The 25579-nt window shown below is 36.7% G+C and overlaps 6 protein-coding genes across 6 annotated transcripts; 5 read left to right on the forward strand and 1 right to left on the reverse strand.

Annotated features, from left to right (window-relative positions):
• Positions 1–703: 703 nt before the first annotated feature.
• LOC115997883 (protein PIN-LIKES 2-like) lies at positions 704–2688 on the reverse strand. Its single transcript, XM_031237304.1, has one exon. It carries the CDS (start codon positions 2243–2245, stop codon positions 842–844), a length of 1404 nt encoding a protein of 467 aa, XP_031093164.1. The 5' UTR covers positions 2246–2688; the 3' UTR covers positions 704–841.
• A 1374-nt stretch (positions 2689–4062) lies between these two features.
• On the forward strand, positions 4063–6130 carry LOC116000405 (E3 ubiquitin-protein ligase SINA-like 7). Its single transcript, XM_031240485.1, has 2 exons — positions 4063–4521; positions 5292–6130. Exons 1-2 carry the CDS (start codon positions 4078–4080, stop codon positions 5940–5942), a joined length of 1095 nt encoding a protein of 364 aa, XP_031096345.1. The 5' UTR covers positions 4063–4077; the 3' UTR covers positions 5943–6130.
• Positions 6131–7143: 1013 nt separating this feature from the next.
• LOC115998819 lies at positions 7144–11678 on the forward strand. Its single transcript, XM_031238478.1, has 5 exons — positions 7144–7913; positions 8155–8838; positions 8934–9074; positions 10069–10359; positions 10985–11678. The coding sequence occupies exons 1-5, from the start codon at positions 7485–7487 to the stop codon at positions 11627–11629; spliced, it is 2190 nt and encodes a 729-aa protein (XP_031094338.1). The 5' UTR covers positions 7144–7484; the 3' UTR covers positions 11630–11678.
• Positions 11679–13573: 1895 nt separating this feature from the next.
• Positions 13574–18047, forward strand: LOC115999972. The gene is made up of 9 exons (XM_031239954.1): positions 13574–13850; positions 14293–14423; positions 14527–14584; positions 14704–14838; positions 15505–16107; positions 16184–16327; positions 16398–16493; positions 16923–16964; positions 17128–18047. The coding sequence occupies exons 1-9, from the start codon at positions 13848–13850 to the stop codon at positions 17764–17766; spliced, it is 1851 nt and encodes a 616-aa protein (XP_031095814.1). The 5' UTR covers positions 13574–13847; the 3' UTR covers positions 17767–18047.
• A 323-nt stretch (positions 18048–18370) lies between these two features.
• Positions 18371–22828, forward strand: LOC115998538 (methionyl-tRNA formyltransferase). Its single transcript, XM_031238129.1, has 12 exons — positions 18371–18546; positions 18629–18691; positions 19130–19264; positions 19475–19577; positions 20667–20737; positions 20832–20936; positions 21271–21304; positions 21554–21654; positions 21896–21955; positions 22018–22221; positions 22332–22475; positions 22575–22828. Exons 1-11 carry the CDS (start codon positions 18412–18414, stop codon positions 22443–22445), a joined length of 1125 nt encoding a protein of 374 aa, XP_031093989.1. The 5' UTR covers positions 18371–18411; the 3' UTR covers positions 22446–22475; positions 22575–22828.
• An 859-nt stretch (positions 22829–23687) lies between these two features.
• On the forward strand, positions 23688–25318 carry LOC116000000 (heavy metal-associated isoprenylated plant protein 21). The gene is made up of 3 exons (XM_031239989.1): positions 23688–24017; positions 24131–24206; positions 24823–25318. Exons 1-3 carry the CDS (start codon positions 23946–23948, stop codon positions 25113–25115), a joined length of 441 nt encoding a protein of 146 aa, XP_031095849.1. The 5' UTR covers positions 23688–23945; the 3' UTR covers positions 25116–25318.
• Positions 25319–25579: the final 261 nt, after the last annotated feature.

The raw sequence follows: 25579 nt of genomic DNA on the forward strand, positions 1-25579 counted from the left end.
TTATTTTTTTAAAAAAAAGTTATTATTACATTATTTAAGTTATAAGTCCTTATTGTTTTTTTTTTTTAAAGTTAAGTACTTATTACATTATGAATAATAAGTTCAATCCTAATTTTATAGTGGTCAGGAGACGAAGGTACCCGGCTGGCGAGTGTTTTTTAATATTTATTTTTAAACTTTGTAACTGCCACGTCAACAAATGTTCTTGTAAACAAGTCATTTTAGATTGAATTACATGAGTTTGTGTTGTTCAAGAATCTAATTGTATTTTTTTGAGTTCGATGACTAATTGCAATTTAGTGTGCAATTAAGTGACCTATTTGACCCTTAATCATGTTTATTTTTGTGGCAATTTGGTGGGATAATTGAAGCTTTGTTCATTATGTTGGTTGGAGATTAATTAGATTTGAATATGTATATATAAATATAAAATTTTAAAGAATAAGATTGTTGGACAAAAAAAAAAAACTTAAGTTAGCCTTTATATACATGTTTCAATTCAGTATTCTAATATGTAATGGGTTATTGGCGGGTGTTGCTAATGCTACTATATGTATTGTAGACTCTATAAGGATTTGGGGTACTTTAATGTTACAGAAATAATTGAAGCGCCAACACATGAACCATAATTTCTTTGCATAGGATTGACTATAATACCAAATTAAAGCATATGTTATGTCTCAACTAAAGCCTAAGCTGATAGTTGGATTACACATTTATATTCATATAACAGAAATATCATCAGATATAATCAAATACTCACTGTTTAGCTGTCTGCATATTATGGATTGAGTACAACATAGGTATATGCTAACAAGGGCATCTAATTAATAAGCTGAGCTTAAACATAAGAATACAGTAGTTTGAAGTAGATGATCACATACATTGACAGAGAAAACAATGCGAAAACATGTTGCCAGAAGAGAAGTGCTGAGGCTTCACTAACCGCGTAGCCTCTCAACCTCGCCACAGCTCCCAACAAGATGGCGCTCGGGCTTGTGTACTGCAGCAAAAGCACGAACCTGTACATCTGATCCGCGGGGATCAGAATGCTCATTCTATTGGCCAAGGCAACCACCCCGATTCCCACCAAGGGTAGCACGAGAAGTCTTGTGACAATGATGCCAACTGTGGTTCTAATGCCAAGTCTAGACTCGTTTGGACCCTCTGCCAGCATTCCCCCGAGAATCAGCATCACCGAAGGCACCATTGCTTGCGCCATTATGTCTAAACTGTCTGTGATGAAGGACAGGGGAGCATCATCCCCGTAAACGATGGATTTCAAGGAAGGAACCATTCCAACGATGAAAGCTAGTAGTGTTGCCAATGTTGGGGGCTGAAGGACGTGCTGGATTGGGGTTCGCTCAGCAACAACTCTTATTTTTCTCACCACCCGTGGCTCCACCAAGCACCTAATCGACTCCACGGTGCTCGGAGCCGCTTCCTCATCCAAACAACGAATCGACATTGGACCCTTTAAACCTACTTCCTCTGGGAACTCAAGTTCCTCAATTGAACTTTGTGAAATGCTCGAGACACTCGCAAAAGTCCTTGCTATGAAGGGCGTTTTGCAATGCTCGGTTTCCTTCTCTTCCATCCCAGGCCACTCAGCTTCCACAAGCAACGGCCTACTCAGATCACTCACAGGCGGTAATTGTTCTTGAATCTCAACGCCATCCTCCACAACATCATAGTAGTCCACCGGGGGCTCCATCATGTGATAAACAAGCGTATAAACCAGAATCACAGCAACCCACTGGGCAAAAGACACATATGACACCCCAGTGCTCTGGCAATCAGGACCAAAAAAATTATCATCGCTGTGGCACACCGAACCCACAATCGCGAGAGGAAGATTGCCCGTGTTCCCAAAACCCGTGGCAATCACAGTAAACCTAAGATACTCTGGTGGTGTCTTGCATATTTTTGCAACCAAATACCCCAATAAACAACCAATTGCAGTGCTAAGGATCACATTCACAGGTATGAACCACCAGTTTGTAAAATTCTGGAGAGTAATTGTCTCCCCTAGGTTAATAAATATGGTGCAGGGCAAGAACAAAGCAAATACAAGCTTGCTAAGCAGCCTAAAAGTGGCTTTGGGGACAAGTTTGGTTTTTGGGTGTGCAAGAATCAGGCCAATAACAGTCAAGCAAATCAATTTCAGCAATGGCAGAATAGCATCCAGTAAATACGCCCCATCATTCTTCACCAAACCCTTAGTTCCAGCAAATATCGATTCCATTTGAACAAGATTAAACCTTTACCAAATTAATTGAACAGTGTGCTTCAATAATCCCCCAACAGAACAGTTTGGTAATAAAATTCCCAGAAATTTTTCGCAAATCCACAACTTATTTATTCAAGAATCGCAGCACAGAGATAGAATAACAATCTCATGGATTGCTATACACACACACACAGAGAGTATAAACTTCAGCAAATACTCACAGTCTCACAGAATCTATTGAAGCAAAGGTGAAGTTGAAGGAGCCACTTTGTGTTTAAATGTTTGTTTCTTCATGAAAGCGTTTAAGGTTGCATCTGGGCAGTGGCGGCGGCGAGTCAGCGAGAGGGGGAAAGGCAAAATCCTCCGTAGTCCGTACGATGAAGAAAGATACGCTGTAGTATATGTAGGAATAAAGACAGAATATGACAATTCCTCTCACGTTAAACTCGCCCCCTTTTCCGTAGCAAATTATACGGTGACCTACGTACATAAGAATATATATATATAAAAGATAGCCCTAATCCTTATTATATTACAAATATTAATTATAGTCCTTGTTGAACTCTTTTATTGCTCAGTATTGAGTATTCTTTTTGTGTCTTCTTGATTCAGTTATTTTCTTGGATCGGTCTATGTGACTCAAGCTTAACTATTAAGTTTATGTAGGTACAATAATAAAAAATTTTCCAAAATTATTATTCTTATCATACTTCCTATCAACTATATCAATGTTCTAGTATTCTTTAAAACAATAATTTCTTAAATGGTTTCTAGGGATCTTCAATTCTACATTTACTCCATAAAACTCTTCTTGAATAGCTATTAGATGGAACTTGTTTTCTACCATTAATAAATACCTATAGGAGCCAGCGTTGTTTTCAGGTTCTTGTGAGAGGGCATTTTCGTCGTAAATGCGTTGACCACATTCAATGTTTAATATGAAAAACAGACATTTAGTTTGCAATAATAATGAATTGAATGTTAATCTCAATATCATTTAATTTAACTTTCTGTTTCAATGTCCCATTCCAGGAGTTAAGAAGGATACGGAAGAGAACGGAATTGTGATCTTAATTATGAAAGAACAAAAATATAGACCCGTGCACGTTTGTTGTGCGCGAAACGTGCACAACAACAAGTTTTCTTTATTTTTTTTTTTAAATCTTTCGGTCTCCAAGAATTTTATCTTACAAGATATCAAAATGTCTACTCTTACCTAATTACCTCATTTTCTATCATTCACCTCATTATAGGTTTCACAAAAAAATTTAAATATTACTAATATAGATGCTTTAATACTCGTAAAACTAAAATTGGTATTTGCAAAAATTAGGGTGTGTTTGATAGCCCGAAAAATGATTTTTAGAAATCATTTTCTGGACTTTTGGTGTTTGGCAGTGCCTAAAAAATGCAAGTCAACAACGGAAAACAATTTCCGTTGACCAAGAAAAATGAGGTCATTTTTCCGAAAAATGACTTCCGAACTTGACTTCAACAAATTTTTGACCAAAATGACCACATATGTTACTTTTTAAAAGAAATATTATTATTTTATATATTATTATTATTATTTTATATTTAAAAAAACAATTAAAATGTAAAATTATACAATTTAATTCATTTTTTAAAAAGTGAATCAAACACACAAAGACAGTTTTTCAGAATGCAAATGAAATTGGTTTCCAAAAAATATTCATTTTTTAAAAAATAATTTTCAGAAGTCATTTTCCTACTCTCGAAACGCACCATTAGTAAAGTGTGGTTTCCAGAAAAATCACAACCTTGATTTAACTTCAGAGAGGCAAGTGTGAACCCCCGAGTGTATTTTTTACCCCTAAAGCTAAGATATGAAAAACTGCACTAAAGCTACAATCAAAGGCAGCAGCGCTGATAGCGTAACCAGACGAAGCGCAGCATATGCAAGAATGACTAAATTTTCCCTTTTTGAGGACGATTTGGGAGCCGGACCCAGTACTCGCAGCCCGTCTCTTTCGCCCACGCCCAAGAAACGCAGAACCGTTCCGTCTAAACCTTCTCCTGAACCTGAGGAGATAGAAGCAGAAGACGAAGAGGAGGCGGAGGTGGAGGAAGGTGAAGGCGAAGAAGAAGAAGCAGAAGAGGACGATGAGGATGGGTTTGAGGAAATGGTGCCGGGATCCGAAGATTTTACGCAGACGGATCGGGGTTCAGAGGATCCGAGTGGGCAAGGATCGATTTGCGTGCAACTAACCGACCCGGATGTGTTGGATTGCCCTATCTGCTTCGATTCGCTTACCATTCCCGTATTTCAGGTCTCTGTACTTCTTTATCCTTCTCAATTGTGCTCATATATGTGTGTTTGCGTGAAAGATTGGAACATTTTCTTCGCAATTTTGTTGGGAGAAAAAAAAAACCCTAATTTTAGAATTGTCAAACCTGTAGGCAGGGCTTGTTAATTGAAGGAGTTATGTGCAACATTCAAAAGGGTTATTGAAGTATTAATATCCTTACAAAATGTTCTAATAGTAGGTAGTATCCACTTCTATGGATCCTTGATTGTCCTTGTGCCACTTCAAACCAGCTTAGGCTGAAATAGACTTATGCACCTTATGTAAAGATCCTAACTTTTTTGAGTAACGAGGAAACCTGCAGCCCCTATTCGCGGGTATAGGCTGGCTAAATCATGCATAGTGATCCTAGTCGGCAAAGGATTAGGGTTCAATATATGGGTTAGCCTATATGCCAGAGCTTATTTTTGTGTGATTTTTTTTGTACTTATATTTATTTGCTTTTAATGATTCCCTTATATCATTTCACACTGGTAAGGGAGGACTGCATATGGGGTTGAGACTTGAGAGGGAATTCTAACAATATATGGGAGTGTCTTAGTGTCAAATGCTATAGTGAACTCATTCTGATGCTTTTTTTAAGAAGCTTTGTGCAGCTATACTACTTTATTTTAATTATTTGCAATCCATGATCAATTGATCATACTCTGGCTGAATTTAAAGTGCTAATCTTTCATATGGCAATAGAATGCATTTTGCTCACATCCGTTTTATCTTTCTGGATGATAATATAGTGTGAGAATGGCCACGTGGCATGTGCATCTTGCTGCATTAATATTAGCAACAAATGTCCATCTTGCGCTTGGCCAATTGGGTATAACCGCTGCCGGGCTCTTGAGAAGGTTCTCGAGTCTGTGAAAGTCCGATGCCCAAATGCAAGGTATGGCTGCAAGGAGTCTCTCATTTATAGCAATCAAAACGAGCATCTGTCTACATGCATCTATGCTCCTTGTTCATGCCCTCTTCAAACCTGTAACTTCCTTGGCTTTTCGAGGGAAGTATATACCCACTTTAGTGCCCATTTATCTTCAGCTAAACGTTTTTCTTTCAACTCTCCTAAACTGATCTCTCTTAAGAACCACCAGCGGTTCGTATATCTTCAAGAGTGTACTACACGGACTATCTTTGTAGTCAACCATAACGATGACTGCAGTCTTGGCAGTGCGATCAATATAGTCTGCATTGCGCCCCGATCATCAATGAGAACTTTCTTTTACAAGCTAACAGCAAGGGATGGTGATTCCACTTTCGAACTGCAATCACTAGCGGAAAATGTCCCAGAGTGGTCACCGTTTACCCTTATGAAGATATTTCTTGTGGTTCCGAGTGATATTACTGAAACTCGAGAGCAGATCATGTTGGAAGTTTGCATATATGACAATTGACAAATAAAACTCCAGGAGGGCAGTCTGCATATGTACAAGGACAACATTGGTATTTAGCTAAACTGAACACAATTATTTTATATAATGTGTAGAGGACTGGATTGTTTTAGGTTGTTAATGTAATTTAACTGGTGTTGCTGGTCTTGCTTTATTTCTGATGCTGTTAATCTTCATGTCAAATAGAGATACTAGATTGACTAAATGTTGGCCGTGGACATGCATTCTATCTCCGCCCCCAGTGGGGTTTCGAGGACCAATCATTATTGCATGGACCATGGTCCACACAGTTGTGTGGACCAAAAATAAAAAGTACATTATTTTTGTACTGAAGGTACATTATATTTGTACTGTAGGTACATTATTTTAGGGTACATTATTTTTGTACTGAAGGTACATTATTTGATATATACTATCAAATAATGTATCTACAGTACAAAAATAATGTACCTTCAGTACAAAAATAATGTACTTTTTATTTTTGGTCCACACAGCTGTGTGGACCATGGTCCATGCAATAATTTGCCTTCGAGGACCGGGAAGTCCTTCCTTGACCCATTGTCATTCCTATGGTGCATCAGTGCATGTAGTATTTTTCTGAATTTATTACATGAAAAGTACAAATTACAAAATAAAAAATGGCACACACATAGGAAAGGTACATATGATTAATGGGTATAATCGATATTTTAGTTTAAAATTGAGTTGAGTAACCCAATTATAATATCCTCCTTAGAAATTCAATAACATATTTAACTCTTATACCTTTAAAAAATAACTCATTTCCCGAATATCATTTTACAAAAAAAAAAAGTTTTCAGGTTTCTGAAGTGATTCTAAAAACTACTCCGTATTTACCAAGGGTGCGTTTGGTTCGCACATGGGAATCGGAATGGGAATGGGTATCAAATACTTGGTAAGGGTAATGAGTTTTGGTAAAAGTATTTAGCATGTTTGGTAGTTGGGTGGAATGGGAATGATTATTAATAGTTGGGGAAGAAATGATGAAGGAAGATGAAACCCTTATTTAATAAGGGTATGGATTTTGCCATTAATGGGGTATTCCAAACCCATAGTAGCATTCACAAAACCTATCAACCAAACACTAACAATCACTTTGATACCAATACCTTATGCCTAAACCCCCCAACCAAACACACCCCAAGTGTTCACTCTAATAATCAACCATCTAAAAGTTAAGGTAAAAAAAATCATTTATTAAATTGAAGAAGGCTATAACCACGATCGGATATATCATCAGTATCTTCCTAGCTCCTATCACATAATGCACTACGTCTTTTCCATATTACCTAGACATGCATGGACACCAGGTGTCATTTTATCTCCACTTCAATTTACAGATGTTAAGGTAAGAATAACACACGTACACGTCGTCAACCCCGCACTTCACTAAACACGCTAATTTCTTTGATTCTTAATTGTTTCAATATGATGCTTCAACCAAATTAAACGCCTCAAAGTATCAATAATCTCCATACTTGAGAGTTCGATCTGAAGCTGCATGCCTAAGTAAGGAAACCAAAAATGAAAGAAATGAAGAAGTCATCAACTAATGCTACGATCAAAGGCAGCTGTAGCAAAAACAAAAGAAGCATAGCAGTAACCACTCGGTTTTCCCTTCGTGAAACACCCAAGAAACCCAGAACCACCCTTGTTTCATCTAAATCCCCTCCCCAACCTGCCCACGATCAGGATATTGAAGCAGAAGACGAAGAAGAAGAAGAAGACGACGATGACTTCGAGGCGGATGAGGAGGAAGAAGAAGAAGAAGAAGAAGAAGAAGAAGAGGAGGAGGAGGAAGAAGAACCCGAAAACGAAGCTGTTACAGGGGATGGGGTTTCAAAGGGTGTGATGAGTGGGAAAGGGAAAGGATCAATTTCTGCGACTCTAACCGACCCGGATGTCTTGGATTGCCCTATCTGCTTCTTGTCGCTTACCATCCCCCTCTTTCAGGTCTCTCTCTATACTTAATTGTTTATCCTTTCTTTGTTTAAGGAAACAGATCAGACAACTATTATCTGAAAGTGTGCACCAGGCCAGGTAAACCCCTGTCTGGGACAGGTAGTAAATCTCACCTGCCTATCATAGCCAGCAAAAAAATTACATTAGATTGTTAGACTATTTTGTATGGTTAGATTATTTGTATCTAACATTTTGCTCATATCTTTTTTCTTTTTTTTAATTGATAATGTAGTGTGAGAATGGCCACATTGCATGTGCATCTTGCTGCACTAAACTCATCAACAAATGCCCATCTTGCTCTTCCCCAATTGGATTCAACCGCTGTCGAGCTCTTGAGCAGGTTGTGGAGGCAGTGAAAGTCCCATGCCCAAATAACACCTACGGCTGCAAGGACTCTATCATATACAGCAAGCTTAGAGACCACGAGCCAACATGCATCCACACTCCTTGTTCATGCCCAAATCGAGCTTGTAAATTTCTCGGGTTTTCCAAGGAAGTATATACCCACTTTACTGACAAACACGTTCAAGCGAAACGCATTACTCTCAACTCTCCTAGACAGATTTCTCTAAAGAAAAAGCAGAGGTTTATATATCTTCAAGAGAAGAGTGGAGGGGTGATCTTTGTGGTGAACCATCATATACACAGTCTTGGCAGTGCTGTGAATGTAATATGCATTGCGCCCGGATCCTCGAAGAGGAGATTCCCTTACAAGCTTGTGGCAAAGGGCGAAGAGGAGACCTCTGTGATGAAGGGTACCAGTGGGGAGACTACGGCTATCAAACTCGAAGCCATGGCGGAGAATATTCCAAGGTGGGATCCATTGACACCTTTGAAGATATTTCTGCTGGTTCCGGGTGATGTTGTTAGTGATTCATGTGATCAGCTCAAGTTGGAAGTTTGCATTAAGGACTCATGATACTCAATGGACACATATGTGTGTCTAGGTTTCTTTTGTTTTTGTTGGGAGTTTGGTGTGTTGCTGACCATAACTCTATTGTATGTGTGTAGGTGGGGTTTTGGTTTGTAAATGTATTTGAACGGATGTTGCAGTTTTGGTACTGCTCAATGCCCCAATCCTACCTTGTAAATGGATTCTGCTGGCCGTACATAATATATAACAATGGATATACAATGCTTGATGATGTGGATGTAAGAGAAAGCATGAGAGAGAGTAAATGAGATCATTGCTATAGTACAGTAAATGGAGGAAAGAGAAAATTTTGAAACAACCAAAAGTCGTTGCGTGAGCTGCAACAAGGCACAGCGCGCCCAGGGCGCGTTAGTTGCGCCGGACAAAGCCTGAATTCTTTATTTTTTTTTTATAGTTTGATTTGTTTTATTTTTTTTTATAGTTTGATTTGTTTTGTTATTTTTTTTCTCCTCCACCTACTTTCTCTTTCCTAATAACACTTACGAAAACTCCTCAATTACCGTGAAATAAATTATGACATTTTTTTTTATTTATAAATAAAGACTTAAAGCAGTCTTTTACCTAGTGAGGCTCAAACCCGCTCCCATCATTCATATAAGAGTGTAAATCGGGACACTGGATGTACCACAATGTCTTTGGTAAATAAAACAGTACTTACTGTAAAGATAATGAAAAATGAACTAAACATTTAAAATGTAATTTTTTAATTTTTAACTAAACAGAAAACGATAGTTTTACAACATTTAGTCAAACATTAAAAAAAAAATTCAAAAAAACAATAATTTTCTATAACACATGTTTCATGTTTCCAAATGTACCCATAAATTTCATTCTTTTTTAAAATTATTTTCATTCTTTTTTAAAATTATTTTTTACAAACCAAACAGGTGGTAAGTGTCTAACATTTTATGGTAACGGAGCTTAAAAGGCGACATGATAGTTTTGATTGATGGAACAACACAATTGGTGAGATGATATAATCGGTGGTCTCCAATCATGACATATTTAGTGGATATTGAAGCTCCTTGAAGGTATAATTTATATTCCATAATTATATGATAATTACTATTTAATACCTTCATTTAATTTAATTTGTAACTGTTGTTATAATTGTCACGGCTATTTTGACCTGATTAATTATGTGAACTGAACCGCTAACTTATTTAGTTGTGTGCCTATAAATAAGGAATCTGTGAACGTTTCCTCCAACAGCCCAAAAATATGAAGAACTCAACTGATGCTACTACCATCAATGGCAGCAAAGCTAATAGCGTAAACAAAAGAAGCGTACCAGTAACTGCTCAGCTTTCCGGTCATGAAGCTCTACCTGGAGAAACCACAGCCATGGACGAAATGGCGCCGGTAAACGAAGACGTTACGGGGACGAATGATAGGGTTTCAGAGGGTATGAGTGAGAAAAGATCGATTTCTGTGACTCTAACCGATCCGGATGTTTTGGATTGCCCTATCTGCTTCATTTCGCTTACCATTCCCGTGTTTCAGGTCTCTGCACTTCTTCATCATTCTCATATTTTACTCACATCCATTTTTTCCCCAAACTAAACTGCCAAATAAGCTAATCAACCCATCAAACATTGACACATTTTTCCATTTTTTTTTTAGTATTATTTGATCATATTACTTATATAGTATGTACTCAGTCGCATTATATGGTCCACATCGACTCCACAAGAGATTGCGGAGTGGTATTTTAAGTTGGGGTCAAACCTCCACTCATGAGCTAGTTTTTGTGAGTTTTGTGGTGGAGTTAGGGTCTTGGATCGTGTGTCGTATCAGTACTCAGTCTCCTTTCATTGCTATAGCAGACTAGGGTTTTTTTTTTTTTATTTATTTGCGTGGCCTTGTACTGGTAAATAAGTGAGTCACTATCAAAGTATAAATAAACTGCGAATTAAAGAGGAAAGAAATGCAAAAAACCTAATTTTTGGCTAATATAATTACAAATACATTTTTGAGGCCCTGCTGTTGCACATATTGCACGCCCTAAAATCCGACCCTGTAGTAGACTGAAATGTTTTAAACTCAAATTACTCACTGATTTAGTTACACAATTTATAAATTTAGCGACCTATTTGATATTATTTTCTCTTTTTGAATGATGATGCAGTGTGAGAATGGGCACATAGCATGTGCATCTTGCTCCACTAAGATTTCCAGCTGTCCATCTTGCTCTTGCCCAATTGGAAACAACCGCTGTCGAGCTCTCGAGAAGGTTCTAGAATCAGTGGAAGTTCCATGCCCAAATGCAAGGTACGGCTGCAATGCTTCTCTCAGTTACAGCAACCTCAGAGAGCACGAGCCTCTTTGCATCTATACTCCTTGTTCATGTCCTCTTCGAACTTGTCATTTTCTTGGGTTTTCCAACGACCTATATGCCCACTTTAGCACCGCCCATAATTCAGCCAAAGCCATTGATTTATATTCCCCTAAATCGATCTCTCTCAAGAAAACCCAGAGGTTCCTATACCTTCGGGAGAGGACTGAAGGGATCATCTTTGTGGTCAACCATCATGGGCGCAGTCTTGGCAGTGCTGTGAATGTGATTTGCATTGCACCTAGATCGTCAGCCAGAAGGTTCCATTACGAACTTGTGGCAATGGGTGGGGAGACCACTATGAAAATGGACTCGGTGGCTGAAAACATCCCAAGCTGGAATCAATTTTCACCTTTGAGGATGTTTCTTCTGATTCCCAGAGATATTACTGGTTCTTGTGGTGAGCTCAGGTTGGAAGTTTGCATTAAGGACCGGTAGAAACGCCAGTGTTTAATTGCAAGTTTTAAGAATGTAAGAATTTAATTGAGTTTTCATGTATGTTTCAGGAGCAGTAGTGCAAGTATGACTCATGAAATCAAAGTAATGAGCATAAAGAAAATTAATTTACAATTGTCTTTTATTTTAGATTGTGTATATTACTTATTGATAAACAAATTATTTTAGTATTAATTAATTATACTAGTTTTTACATGCCGTGATTGATTTAATGTTTAAATATTTAAATAAGTAATTCAAAGTATATATCAATGCAATGCAAGATTACATAGGAAAAGTTTATTATAGTTAACATTAAAATTAATGTTTTGCATTTTTTTAAAAACAAATCTAAGGTTGTGTTTGGTTGGCATGTTTAGCTATCAGGAATGGGTATCAAAGTCATTGTTATTGTTTGGTTGACAGGTTTTTAGAACACTACTATGGATTTTGATTACCCCATTAATTGCAAAATCTATTCTCTTTTTTTTTTTTTTTTTTTGGGTNTTTTTTTTTTTTTTTTTTTGGGTGCTTCGGAGGGGTCAAAGACCCCGAGGATTAGTAGATTCTTCTAGCCGCAATGCTCTTAGCATCACGTTCAAGCAAGTTCTTGACTTCATCGGGCGGGGAGATCAACAGTGTAGTACCCCATTGGTTGTCTTGGCCTAAATTAGCCAGCCTGTCTGCACATTGATTCCCTTCTCTGAAGACATGGTTGATATCACAAGCTTGGAATTGGCGCATGAGGTCTCTGCAGTCTTCCACAAGCGTATCAGTTTCAGGCGAGGACCAAGTTTCTTTTCCCAGGGCCTGAACCTGAACCATCGAAAGAGCAAAATTCATTCTCTAATAAAATAAGGGTGCGTTTGGTTCGCACATGGGAATCGGAATCGGAATGGGTATCAAATACTTGGTAAGGGTAATGGGTTTTGGTGAAAGTATTTAGCATGTTTGGTAGTTGGGTGGAATGGGAATGATTATTAATAGTTGGGGAAGAAATGATGAAGGAAGATGAAACCCTTATTTAATAAGGGTATGGGTTTTGCCATTAATGGGGTATTCCAAACCCATAGTAGCATTCACAAAACCTATCAACCAAACACTAACAATCACTTTGATACCCATACCTTATGCCTAAACCCCCCAACCAAACACACCCTAAGATTTTCATTTTCCTTATATCCTCATCTTTTTCAACTATTAATAATCATTCTCATTCAACCATACTACCAAACATGCAAAATACTTTCACCAAAACTCATTACTATTACCAAGTATTTGATACTCATTCCAATTCCGATTCCCACGTGCGAACCAAACACAATCATAATGTTTATTGTAGTTAGTATGATACTTCGTATTAGATAGCCAATACTATTTTTTATTGGAATTAATCTAAATTTTGTTAATTTATTTTTAGATAGATTTGTCATTGTTTTCGTCTTCATTGTTTGTTTGCTTCTTTTTGTTGGTAGTGTCTTATATACAATTGAGTTACTAGTGCTAATAGGATTGTTGTTTCAATTTCATAGTTATATTGGATTTAAACTAGTCATACAATTGAGTTACTAGTGCTAACAGGTTTGCTCCGAATTAGCTATATACGTCGAGAAAAACATAACAAAGGAAATTACTAACCTACACCCCTATTAGATGACTTTTTAACAAATTTTTAAACAATGACAAAAAGTGACACCGACACACTAAGTGATAATCAATTTTGATAATTTTTTGGATATAAACAGTAAGAATACCACTATAAAAATAGGATAAAAAAGAGAATTAACTGAATAAACATCTTACTCTTTTTGTTTTGTTTTGTTTTTGTTTTTGTTGTTTTTTTGGTTTTGTTTTTACTTTATTGAGTAGTATGTAAAGAAATCAAAGTATAAAAGAAACCGGTTTAACAAAAAAAATACGGCTTGTTCAAAAAAAAAAAAAAAAAAAACGGTTAACGGGCCGTGCAATGGTATGCATTATGCAAGTTGGAGAGGTACAACCCTAATATGCACAAAATGCTGAAAGACCGCAAAGCCTGAAACGGCGGCAAGCCAGCAACGACGGCGACGGAACGCACTTTCTCTCTGTCGATCAGGCATTACACAACGAGCATGAACTTCATTTACTGAAATTCTGCCGGAACCCTAAAATTATCACACTCGCCAAGCTGGAGTCTCCTACACCTGATCTCAACCATAAAGCTTCTTCTCCTCACCCGACAATGGTTTCGTTTCATAACTCCTGAATTTTCACTTTCTTCACTTTCTATTGTAATTTTCTTTTGATGGATTTATGGCGAATTTAATGAATTATATCGCGGAGGGAGTATGAGAATTCTCTTCATGAAATCTCCAGTTATTATTTGCTCTTTGCCTCTGTGTATATATGTTGTGTTAGTTTAATAACGGTTCATGATCTAATGCAAATAACATTTGAGATAAATTTATGATACACAAAGAAGAAGTGTTTGATTATTTTTTATTATTTTGGAGTAACGAAATGTAGTAAATACCTGTTTACAGCTTTACCTTTAATTTGAGCAACAAACAGCATGCAATGTATTAAAGAAGTAGAAAAATGCTACTCCGTTTACTAGTATTTATCCATTTTGTGGGTGTAAATGGACATAAGCTTACCTGTTTATATATTTTGCTCAAACTCTTAAGGTGCCAAGTGAAGGAGATGATTCTGTAATGGGAAAGAGAAAGAATGGAGATCAGAGTGAGGCTGAAGGGAGCAAGAAAAAGAATAAAAAAGTAGAGTATACTCGTCCTGCTTGTTCTTGGGTGCATTTTAGGTAACACGTTCATCAGTTGAATTCGAGATGCTTTTTCATATTTCCTTCTGTTTTCATGCTCTAGATAATGGTGCCGCCATACTAACTTTTGAAATAATGTTAGCCGCGAGTTTATCAAAGAGTACAGTGCTTCACACCCTGAATCTTCTGGCTTGAAAGCTGTAAGCAATTGTGGCTTATCAATAAACTATAAGATGACTATGTTTCTCTTTTACGTTTTCATTATGGTAGTCTTTCTAAAGGAATGAAATGCTCGTCTGTAATACCTGTCTGTATACAGGCCACGAAAGCAGCATCAGATGCTTGGAAGCTGATGAGCCCTGAAGAGAAAGCAAAATACACTACTCGTGCCCGTGAAGTGTGGGATGAATACTTGAGCACTGCACCTGCTCGTGCTCCTAAGCCAAGAAAACAGGTTGTTATTTATTTGTTTATCCTTTAGTTCCCTTTTAAGGGGGAGGGTTTGACATAGTCACCACACAGGAGGTAACAGGGAAGAAGTGAAAGCATCAAATATCCAGGAACCAGAGAATTCTCTATTTAAAACAGAACATTACTTGCAGTCAAGGAAAACAGTATAAATATACGTGGAAATGTCACCATAGTTGTGGACTAAAATTGAAATTAACTCTATAGAGAATGTAAACTAATCTTAAACTACTAATCAGTCCCAATACAGCCAGGATAACTTAAAACCAACCCCATGCCTACTGGGACCCAGCAACCCTCTCAGTATCTAGCTCCTATCCTTCAAAGGCATCCATACACCTTGGTAAAAACTGCAGGCCTTTTCAACAATTTAAAGTGTCTTTTTGTGTTGGCACTTTTTTACCCTTTACTTTCAGCTGATATAGACACATATCAGGCCTTAGAGAACATAAAGATCTAAATTAAATGCCTTCACTGGACACTTTCTACTTCTTTGTGTATGCGTGTGAGGGTTTTTTTTTTTCTTCAATCATCGCCTCTTTCATATCACCCCCTGGCATGGTTAGCTAGTTTTTTATTTTCTGTCACTCAAATATGTTTATTATCATTAGTTACTTTTATTCATATGAATGTTGGGTAAAATTCTGTGCAGAGTAAATTAGTGACAAGATGCTCCCCTGGCCGTTTATTACATGTGTTACAACGGCTCTCATCTGACCAGAAGGCTTCTGTAAAGAGCATGGGGTTTGGGAGTATTCTCGGTCTGAGATGTCGGACACTTCGGCGGAGTTTGTGTCTTTGGCTGTTGGAAAGATTTAATACAGTAAGATGCACATTAGAAATTTGTGGTGAGAGGGTTCCTTTAACTCCACGGGATGTGGAACTTGTTATGGGATTAGCTGCTAGTGGGGAAGATGTAGTTAATTCAGGACCTGATGAATCAATTATAGAACTGCGTAAGAAGTACAATGCAACAAATCGTGGGATTTCTGTGCGCCTGTTGGAGGAGCAGCTGACATCTCCAGATGCAGGAGAAGATTTCAAGAGATCTTTTGTGCTTTATGTATTGGGAACTTTATTGTGCCCTACTGCAAGATTGGACGTCAGTCCTTCATTTCTCCATTTCTTGACAAATATGGATGTGATCCATCAATACAACTGGGGAAAATTCTTGCTTGATCGGTTAGTAAGGGAGGTCTCTCGCTATCGTCAAGGAAAGCAACGTGCAGTTGGGGGCTGTCTTCTGTTTCTCCAGGTTAGTATCTATTAACTCACATTCTCTATCCACTATAAAAAGTTGACATTTATATTGATGTTTCAATGGGTTACAGCTCTTTTACTATGAGAGCATCGCTGTCAGAGCAGCATATGAATTAGCCCCAGTGGCTTTTCCCTGTTTATTCTCATGGGGCGAAGAGGAAATTACTGAGAGAGAAAAGCTAGAAAAAGAGATTGGAGGTTATGGGCTAGGCGAGGTAACAATTTTAGTTTGATTTATGATAATGCTGTATTTTCAGATTATTCAATATCAATGTTCTAATGCAGTGTGTCTGCAAGGAAAGAGGGCTTGGGATGGGTTCAATGGGATACCAGGCACTGACCAATTGTGATGCACTAAGACTTATGGAGCCAATGAATGAGGTTTGTTCTGAACACATCAATGGGATTAGACATTTAAAACAGATCATGCAACTTGGATTCTAATGTATTAAACTAGTAATCCTCCCAGGCTCAACTACTTCCATATTGCTGTAAAATAGAATTATATCTGTACTCCTTAAGTTCTTAAAAAAGAAGCACTATGTGCATTTCGTATTCTGGGCTTATTTCATCATCATGTCATCATGTGTATTATTGGTAAAGCTTATCTAATATGATTATTTTCAGTATAAATTAAATAATTTATTTTTACATGTTTAGTGAAGATTATTATGAAATAAAATCATGGATAGCCAAAGTATTAATCATAAGCTTTGCTAAATGAAGCTGATATATCTCATTTGTTTAGTTTTTGCTAGATTTTGTTCATTTATTAGGTGTGTTAATGACGTGGAAATGTTTACTTGGTAGGATATGGATAATCAAGCAAATGAAGATATCCTTGCAGATGAGGTATTTATTTATCCTTCATGTTGTAACCTAGGTTTATTAACTAAAATAGACCTTGATATCCTTACAATGTCTCATTTATCAGCTTGATTTTAGTGACCCGCTGCCTGGTTGTATTGCTATGACAAGTTATTTACATGAATGCATTGCTGATATCTTTCCTCAGGAAAATGTGCACATTAATGGCGATGAAGGGCTTCTTGGTGAGAATATTGTGGCTGCTAATTCCAATCAAGCACCTTGTGGAAACGTGAAATATGGATGCATAGCAACCATGGATTATGTGAATAGGAAAGACCATGAAGAGTCCTGCGCCTATGCACCATGTGTATGCCCCATTAGGAATTGCGATTTTATGGACTCGTCAATACAGCTGTCACATCATTTCAGCAGCAGACACTGGGATTCAGGGAGACGCTTCCAATACGATTGTCCTATACGCGTGAGTGTGGGCAAGAACGAACCTTTCCTTGTACTGCAAGCGGAACAAGATGGCATGTTGTTTCTTCTCTCCAGGGGAACTGAATCTATTGGGCATAGGGTGATGGTTACCAGCATCCGCCCAAGCAACACAAAAAGCCATTACTCATACGATCTCGTCTCAGAAAAAGGAAGCAGCTCTCTGAGGCTGAAATCATTCGCCCAGAATTTTCCAGGCAGGATTGAAGCCGGGTTTACACCACAGGATTTGGATTTCCTTCTCGTCCCATTTTCATACGCGAATCCTTCCGGGAAACTTGAATTAGAGGTCTGTATATGGAGTTCTGCAGATGTAAACCCCATTCAGGCTGTGCCTTGTGTGTGAGCAGGAAATGTGGCATGCTGGAGAGGATAACTGTTACCTTACCTTAGACTAATGATTGGAGTAACTAACGGCAATATAGAGGTTATGATCCCTTCTGGTTGAGGCACTGACTACTGAGTTCAATGGCTATGTTGTTTTTGAGATACGAAAAACAACATAGGCAAGGAGCTGGATGGATATATACATATGATATATTAGTAGTATTGTTTACTTGTAAACCAATCTTTATCTTCACTAATAATAGGCAAGGGTCCTCCTTGAAATATTTGTATTTACTTTAATTCATTCCATTCCATATTTGCATTTAATAATAAAGTAAAATAGAGGAGAGAAAAAGACGCTAATCATTATTAATATTAAAAAAACAAACGAACTAAATGTGCCTCAAAATTAATTTGATTAAACTATAATCAGATTTGTTTTACAGATTAATGGGTGTTAGTAAATAGTTGCTGATTGTAAAAAAAATATTTGATAAATTAGTTGATAATTTATTATTGCAAAATGACTTTATTAAAAAGCTTATCGAAAAAAGGCTAAATATGAAAAGGTTTTTGTTTACATTTCTACCCTTCTCTTTCGGATTGACAAAAATAAGAACGGACGAAAAAAACAAAGCGCGGCCGCGGAAGAGTAAGAAAGAGGATGATGCTATCGTCGTCGGTGATGATACGGCGGTTCTTCTGCTTCAGCGCCGCATCTTCTTCTTATTCTACTACTACTTGTGCAGTGAAGTCCATTTCCAAGAAGAACCGAGTTGTGTTCTTAGGTTCCCCTCAGGTAGACGCCACTACCCCATTATCCTGTTCCATGCATCTCAGTATTTGCAGATAGATGATATCACTGGTAATGCATCTCACAGGTATCTATACCAGTTCTCGATGCTTTATTCGATGCATCAGCCGTCCCTGACTCCTCATTTGAGGTATTATTGGTTACACACTTATATTTCTCAGTTTTATACTGGTAGTTTAATTTAATTCGAAATAATGTTTATCTAAGATTCGAATTTACAGTGAATATCACGAACTATGCTGGAATTCTCTAACCAATTTTGCTTATGTTCCACTCGGCACATTTTCTGGCTGTTCGCTTATATCAATTTTGATTCGTTACACTTTTTACCGACTTCTAGGTTGGTTGTGTATCTGAGTCAATGATGCCTTGTGGTATTTATCAATGCCGCGTGAAATTCCTGTAGTCTTAACTTCTAGTTTGATGTTAACTGCTGGATGTGTTAAAATAAGTAGTACCTCATCAATTTATTTCGTTCGGACATAGTTATGAACATGTTGTTCATGAATTGAGAGTTTTAGTATTGAAGATTGTGTAAAAAGTGAAATTGGGGGATATTGGTGCTCAGGTTACAGCAATTGTCACTCAGCCTCCTTCTGGAAGAGATAGAGGAAGGAAAATTATGCCTTCACCAGTTGCACAGCATGCTCTTGAACGAGGCTTTGCATCTGATTTGATTTTCACGCCTGTGAAAGCTGGTGAGGTAATTTTGATTTTCAATGTGTTTTGCAAGCATGTAATCTCTTTTTGATGATGTAAAATTTGTACTGAGTTTTCTATTACTCTGCTTTCCCTTATTGATAAGTGTTAGATCTCATAGTATGCCTTGGATGATGAAGATTCTTTTTCATTTAGCAATTGATAGTACTAGATTTTACGAGGACATCGTATAAGGTAAGTGTCTTTATTTCAGGAACCCTTTCTTTCAAACCTTAAATCTTTGGAGCCTGAACTTTGTGTCACTGCTGCTTACGGGAACATTTTGCCAACAAAGTTTCTAAACATTCCATCAAAGGGTGAGTCAAAATTGCTTTCTATTACTGTACTATGGAGTATTTTGTAAATTTAGCTACTCATTGAGTCATTTCCTGAGTTCCTCTATGAAACATTCCTAGTGTTACACTTCTGTTTCTTTAATTGAGACTTGAATGCGGATGTTTTCCAACACAGAAGCTCTTTTTATGGGGGTGGTGCCGTGGTGTGTGGCTCTAGTCTCTAAGGGAGGAATAGTGGATTTGAACTCATAACTCGTTCTCCCCTTGTCATTGGCCAACTTTAGAGCATGACTTCCTAACTAGAATACAAGCTAATGCCATAACATAACTCTTGAAGGACATATTTTGGCTGCTTTCAATTGATTCCAACAATGAATATAAATCTCTTTCACAGAAGATTGGGAACATGCAATAGTTTGTTTGGTGAAACAATGCTTACCTAGTACATAGATATTTATTACCTTTCACAGTTAAAACTCACTTTTCATTTTCCATGGGTGTTCCTGTGGAGCTCCTCTGATATGGTGAATGAATTGTCTCCATGATTTAAATACTTTACTAGCTTTTGCTTTTGTAAAAACTACTTTGATTTTCCTATGGTTGGAGCCAAAGAATGGCTAGGGGTTTTCTCCACTTTTCATTTGCTACATTCTGAAAATGTTGCTTCATAGACATGACTTCATTGAAGTCCTTATCTAGATCCAGGATGAGCCCCATTATGTTAAAAATTCCTGACAATGGCTCGCTCTTGTCAGTTCAAAAACTTTTTACTCTTAATGATGAGTGGCATTTCAGGCATCTTAAGTATTGCTGATTCATGATAGAGATGGTCCTAAAACGAAATAGAAAGTGTAGTTAGTAAAGGAAAAAGAAAAAAAATTGGCAATAAAGCATTAAAGCCTACATTGATAGGGTTTCAATTGACTATCTTAGTATCTAATTTACTTTCAGACATGATGCTTTTCTTATATGATTGGTAACTATCTCCAAGTTTACCCATTTATTCAATTTCGAGAAAAAGAGCTATTGAATATTTTACAATGCTTGTATGTCTTTTGCAACTACCCAATATTGTTTTTTGGTTTGACCAATCTTGTAATTATCTTTTAGGAACTGTCAATGTACACCCAAGTTTGCTGCCTTTATACCGTGGTGCTGCCCCTGTTCAAAGAGCACTGCAGGTTCATTCCTCATGAATATTTAATGACAGTATCTAAATGTATTTGTATTTTAGATTTAGTTTTTAATTGTAGATTTTGAATATTATTTCTTCAGGATGGTGTGAAGGAAACAGGGGTATCATTAGCATATACTGTCCGCCAACTTGATGCTGGACCAGTTATTGCCTGTGAAAAAGTGGAAATTGATGATAAAATAAAGGTCTCATGATTTTATCTCTCTTTTCCTGTGTTTCCCCCTTTTTCTTTGCATTATGAATCTGAAACCTATTTCCACTCTGTGATGCTGAATTTTTGTCCAATGTTGAAAAGTAACAGTGATTAACTTTAATGAGATCTTTTTCCTTCCTGTTTGGGGTGTGACAAACCTGTTCTTTGTTATGGGATCTTTTGAATTAGAGGATCGTTCAGTAAACTTCAATTATTCTTGCATATTACTAACATTATCTAAACAATTACTCCATAAGTTTTACCAAAATTCATTTTTTTGAGTTAATTTTTTTTTCTAGACTAATGATTTAAATTTCTTTTTGCAGGCTCCAGAATTACTTGAGCTGCTCTTTGCTCTAGGTCACTTTCTTTATATTTGTTTCTTATTCGTGCTTTTTATAAGTTGGCACCTGATGATAAGCATTCATTTTCTTTTGATTTATTGCTATTTCAAAGTGAAGCTTTCAGATATACAGTTGACAATCCCTGGACTAAATTATTACAAAATTTTGTATTTTTAATATTTAACATTCTATACGGTCTTTCTCAAAGCATTGCTACCAGATGTTAATAAGCAGCTCTGAAATGTTGATCTATGATAATATGTAGGGTCCAAACTTCTAATCCAAGAGCTTCCCTCAATTTTTGATGGGTCAGCTAGGGTAAAAGCACATGCCCAAGATGACTCTATGGCTACCCTGGCTCCAAAGGTATATAACCTATTAGTGGAATTAGTTACAATGATGGGAAGTCACTGCAAAAGCAAGAAAAGCTTTATGAACAGAGTAACTTTATAAATATTTATTTGAGAATTTAATATATCTGTATGCATGATTTACATATTAGAGCTGCTATCTTCAAGTTGAGTGTGATGTCTGAATGTGGTGCTTGTAAAATTCTTCGGGTTACATAGATGTAAGATGGTTAGGTGATTTTTGGCTTGTCCTGCAGATAAGTCCTGACGAGTCATGGCTATCCTTTGATGAAGAAGCAATAGTCCTTCACAACAAGGTATGCTCATAATTTTTCTTTTGATTGCCGAGTAATCAATGACATGCTATCCTAGCTTTTAGGTTCGAGCGTTTGCAGGGTGGCCCGGAACTCGAGCCAGACTTGCGGTCATTGATTCGAAAAGTAATCAGAATAGCATTGTAGAACTGAAAATCATCACCACGAGGGTTTACAACAGCAGAATAGCTCAGGATGGTGAAGCCGATGACCTGTTCTTCAGTAAAGGATCACTGATAGTTCCATGTGGTGGGGGCACAGCACTTGAAGTGAGGAATCTTGTCCTTTCTCTTTTCAATTCCTGTTACAAATTGTGCTTGGTATTTAACATTGGTGGTAGACTTGTATCTTTAACTGCAACCATCAATTTTACATTCAGGTACTGGAAGTTCAGCTCCCAGGCAAAAAAGCGGTAAATGCAACTGCATTTTGGAATGGTTTGCGAGGCCAAAGACTTAAGAAGGTCCAATTACAGAGCAGCTCATGCACATAATAAAGATGCACAGTTGGTTAAAAACACATTGTAAGTTCTTATTGCACTCACTCTGAAGTCTAACCTGATGAGAATTTTCTCCCTTTTGTTGTGAAAAAAAGTCTGATATGGTTTTCAAATATGCTATAGAAAGCAACTGGAACATGCAAATTGAAAGCTTGCAAAGGAAATTATGCTGATTTGTTTTGACCACAAAACAAGTTTTGGGAAGTTTTGGACGTGGGAACGTTTTCAAAACAAGGAAGCAGAACCGTTAAGAGTTTTTGTGCATCATAATTTATTGATATTGTCTGTCTGTTTTATTATTTTATCTTATGTTGTCTAAGAATGCACCGAAATGATGAGTATATGCGCAAATGGGGGCATAAAGTCCAACCAAAAAACTGAAAGCAATTGGTGGAGCGAAGGATAGAATCAGACGACACAACACAATTATTGAATCGATTGGCATATAATTAAATGGATTAAAGCAAACCCCACACCCACTTAATGAAAATGAAAGCAAACACAAAAGTACTTTACAACATATATCCCAATATTCATACATCCATTTTCTTAAATAATAATAATACCCAAAAGCATTGTTGGGTACTCATGATTTCACGGCACATTAGCCTTCTTTGTGGGTTCCATTTTTCTTTAAATTATTTTATATTTTTTTTCAATGCACAGTATTCTTTTCTTCACTAGATATTTTATTAGTACATTTGAACATAGTAATCTAACCCTCTTATAGGGTTTTAGAATTCAATGGCAGATATAGATAACAATTTATATTATACCTTTAATGATCTAATTTTTGACTCTGTTTGGGATATCTAGTATAAAAGTTTGCAAGTTGAAAGTTTAAAAATTACTAGTTACTATCTTATTTCAAAACCTATTTCGGATAGTGTTTTAAAATAAACTATTATTTTAAGTTCCTTATGTTTTACCAAATATAGCTAACTTATTTGTAATTTATAAAATAAGCTATAAGCTCTATCATGAACATTTATCTACTTTTGAAGCAATATCAAGACTTTCAAAGTGGGCTAGCCAGACATGATATGTTTTCTTCATAGTGCACATAGTGAAATCAATAGTTGTGCTAATTGAATGGCTGATTTATATGGTGAGTCAAAACTTGGTTGACATATTTCTAAATCACCTCTTGAAGGGATCCAATAATCTCTAGTGATTATGTTGAAATGACTTGGTTTCGGTGCCGTGATCAATTATTTTTCAGACTACCCAATTAAATGTTTAAAAATGAAAGAGTAGGGCAAATGCGTTATATAGTTGGGCTCCAAAATAAAATTAGCCATCGAAAGTTAAAAGTCCCACAAATCACCTTATTATAAACCACTCCAACTAGCAATAGGTGTCAAAGACCCACCACCCACCGCCCCAACACACACCCAAAATTCTTGTCTTTGATCTCTTCTTAAGCTCTCTCTTCATCTCACCATCTTAGCTTGTTTGCTTTGCTTGCCACCCAAGAGAGAGAGAGAGGTGAAAATGGGAGCTCTGGATTATCTCTCAAACTTCTGCACTATCACCACCAGAAGAAAGAAAAGGAAACCAATGCAGGTACGCTAATTAATTTCTATGTCGTATTATATATGTTTGTGATTTTAATTAGTGGTTATTATGCTAGACGTACTAGATCTTCATATATACGCTTGGGTTTCCTTCTTTCGCAGACAGTTGAGATAAAGGTGAAAATGGACTGTGATGGGTGTGAAAGAAGAGTCAAGAGTGCTGTCAAAAACATGAAAGGTGCAGTTAGTGGTTTTTACTTTTTACCGTAACACACACTCTCTCTATGCTATATATGTGTGTATATATATATCACCAGCCACCAGGCCAGGTCCCTTATCAACTTTTGATCCCATGCATATACTTTGCGCGCAAACTTAAAGAGGAAAACCGAAAACATGTTCATACACACATACATATTTGTCCATTTAATTGAAAGCCTTGTTTTCTTGTTCTTGATGAAAATTAAATGAATTAAAAATTCTTGTCATCTCTGGAGTGAATAAGAAACCCTGATTTTCTAGTTTAGCACGAATTGTATTTGTATCCTGCCAGATAAAACTAATATAATTGGACTTTGGTCAAACCCCATTTGTATCGGAGGAATTGAAGTTGTGAGACAACACTTTTGAAACAGTTATTTCCGAACGAAATTGGGTTAATTTGATTATGTAAGATTTAGGTACAGGTGCAATATAAATTTTTTTAAAAATTATTATGTCTCTCTCTTTTTTTTTTTTTTTTAAATGTTTTTTTCTTTTCGATAAACGACAGCATAGATTAGTTATATAATTATATATCCGACAAGGTTTCTAATTAGGTATGTAAATAATGTATGGTAAATTTGAGTGGTTAGGTGTGAAAAGTGTGGAGGTGAACAGGAAACAAAGCAGGGTGACAGTGAGTGGGTTCATAGATCCAAACAAGGTACTTCGGAAGGTAAAGAGCACCGGAAAAAGGGCAGAAATGTGGCCATACGTACCCTACAACCTCGTCTACTATCCTTACGCGTCTCAGGCGTACGATAAGAGGGCGCCTTCTGGTTATGTTAAGAATGTTCCGCAGGCACTGCCTCCGCCTAATGCCGCTGAAGAACGCATCACTTACATGTTCAGCGACGACAACCCTAACGCTTGTTCCATTATGTAATCTCACCTTGCATTGCATGCATGGGAGTAATGAAGCTACCTTAGCAGCTAGACCATGGTTTTTTTTTTCACCAGAGAAATCTGCAACCACTATACCTCCACCAATAGTGGCATTTGGCAAGATTTCCCATAGCTTCTATCTCCTCCACTTGTTACTTATTATTGTATGTTTGTAATGCAGAACTTTTTAAAAATATTTAGGTGTTTTTGTTCTTTCCTTATACACAATTTTTAAAATTGTTTTATATAATGTTACCTAAAAAGCATTTATCTTGGAAGTGAAAAAAGAAAAAAAAAAAAACAAGTTGAGCAGCTAATAGAATTACAAAAAGCAACATTTAAATATAATTTTTTGTCATGATTACTTTGTATTTAAAAAATGTTTGAAATTTTTTTAATCGTATTTCGTGTTATTTGATATTATTATTTTTTAGTATTATTAAATTTAAATTTAAATTTTTCATA

This window comes from Ipomoea triloba, chromosome 12, assembly GCF_003576645.1.
Source record: "Ipomoea triloba cultivar NCNSP0323 chromosome 12, ASM357664v1".
NCBI lineage: Eukaryota > Viridiplantae > Streptophyta > Magnoliopsida > Solanales > Convolvulaceae > Ipomoea > Ipomoea triloba.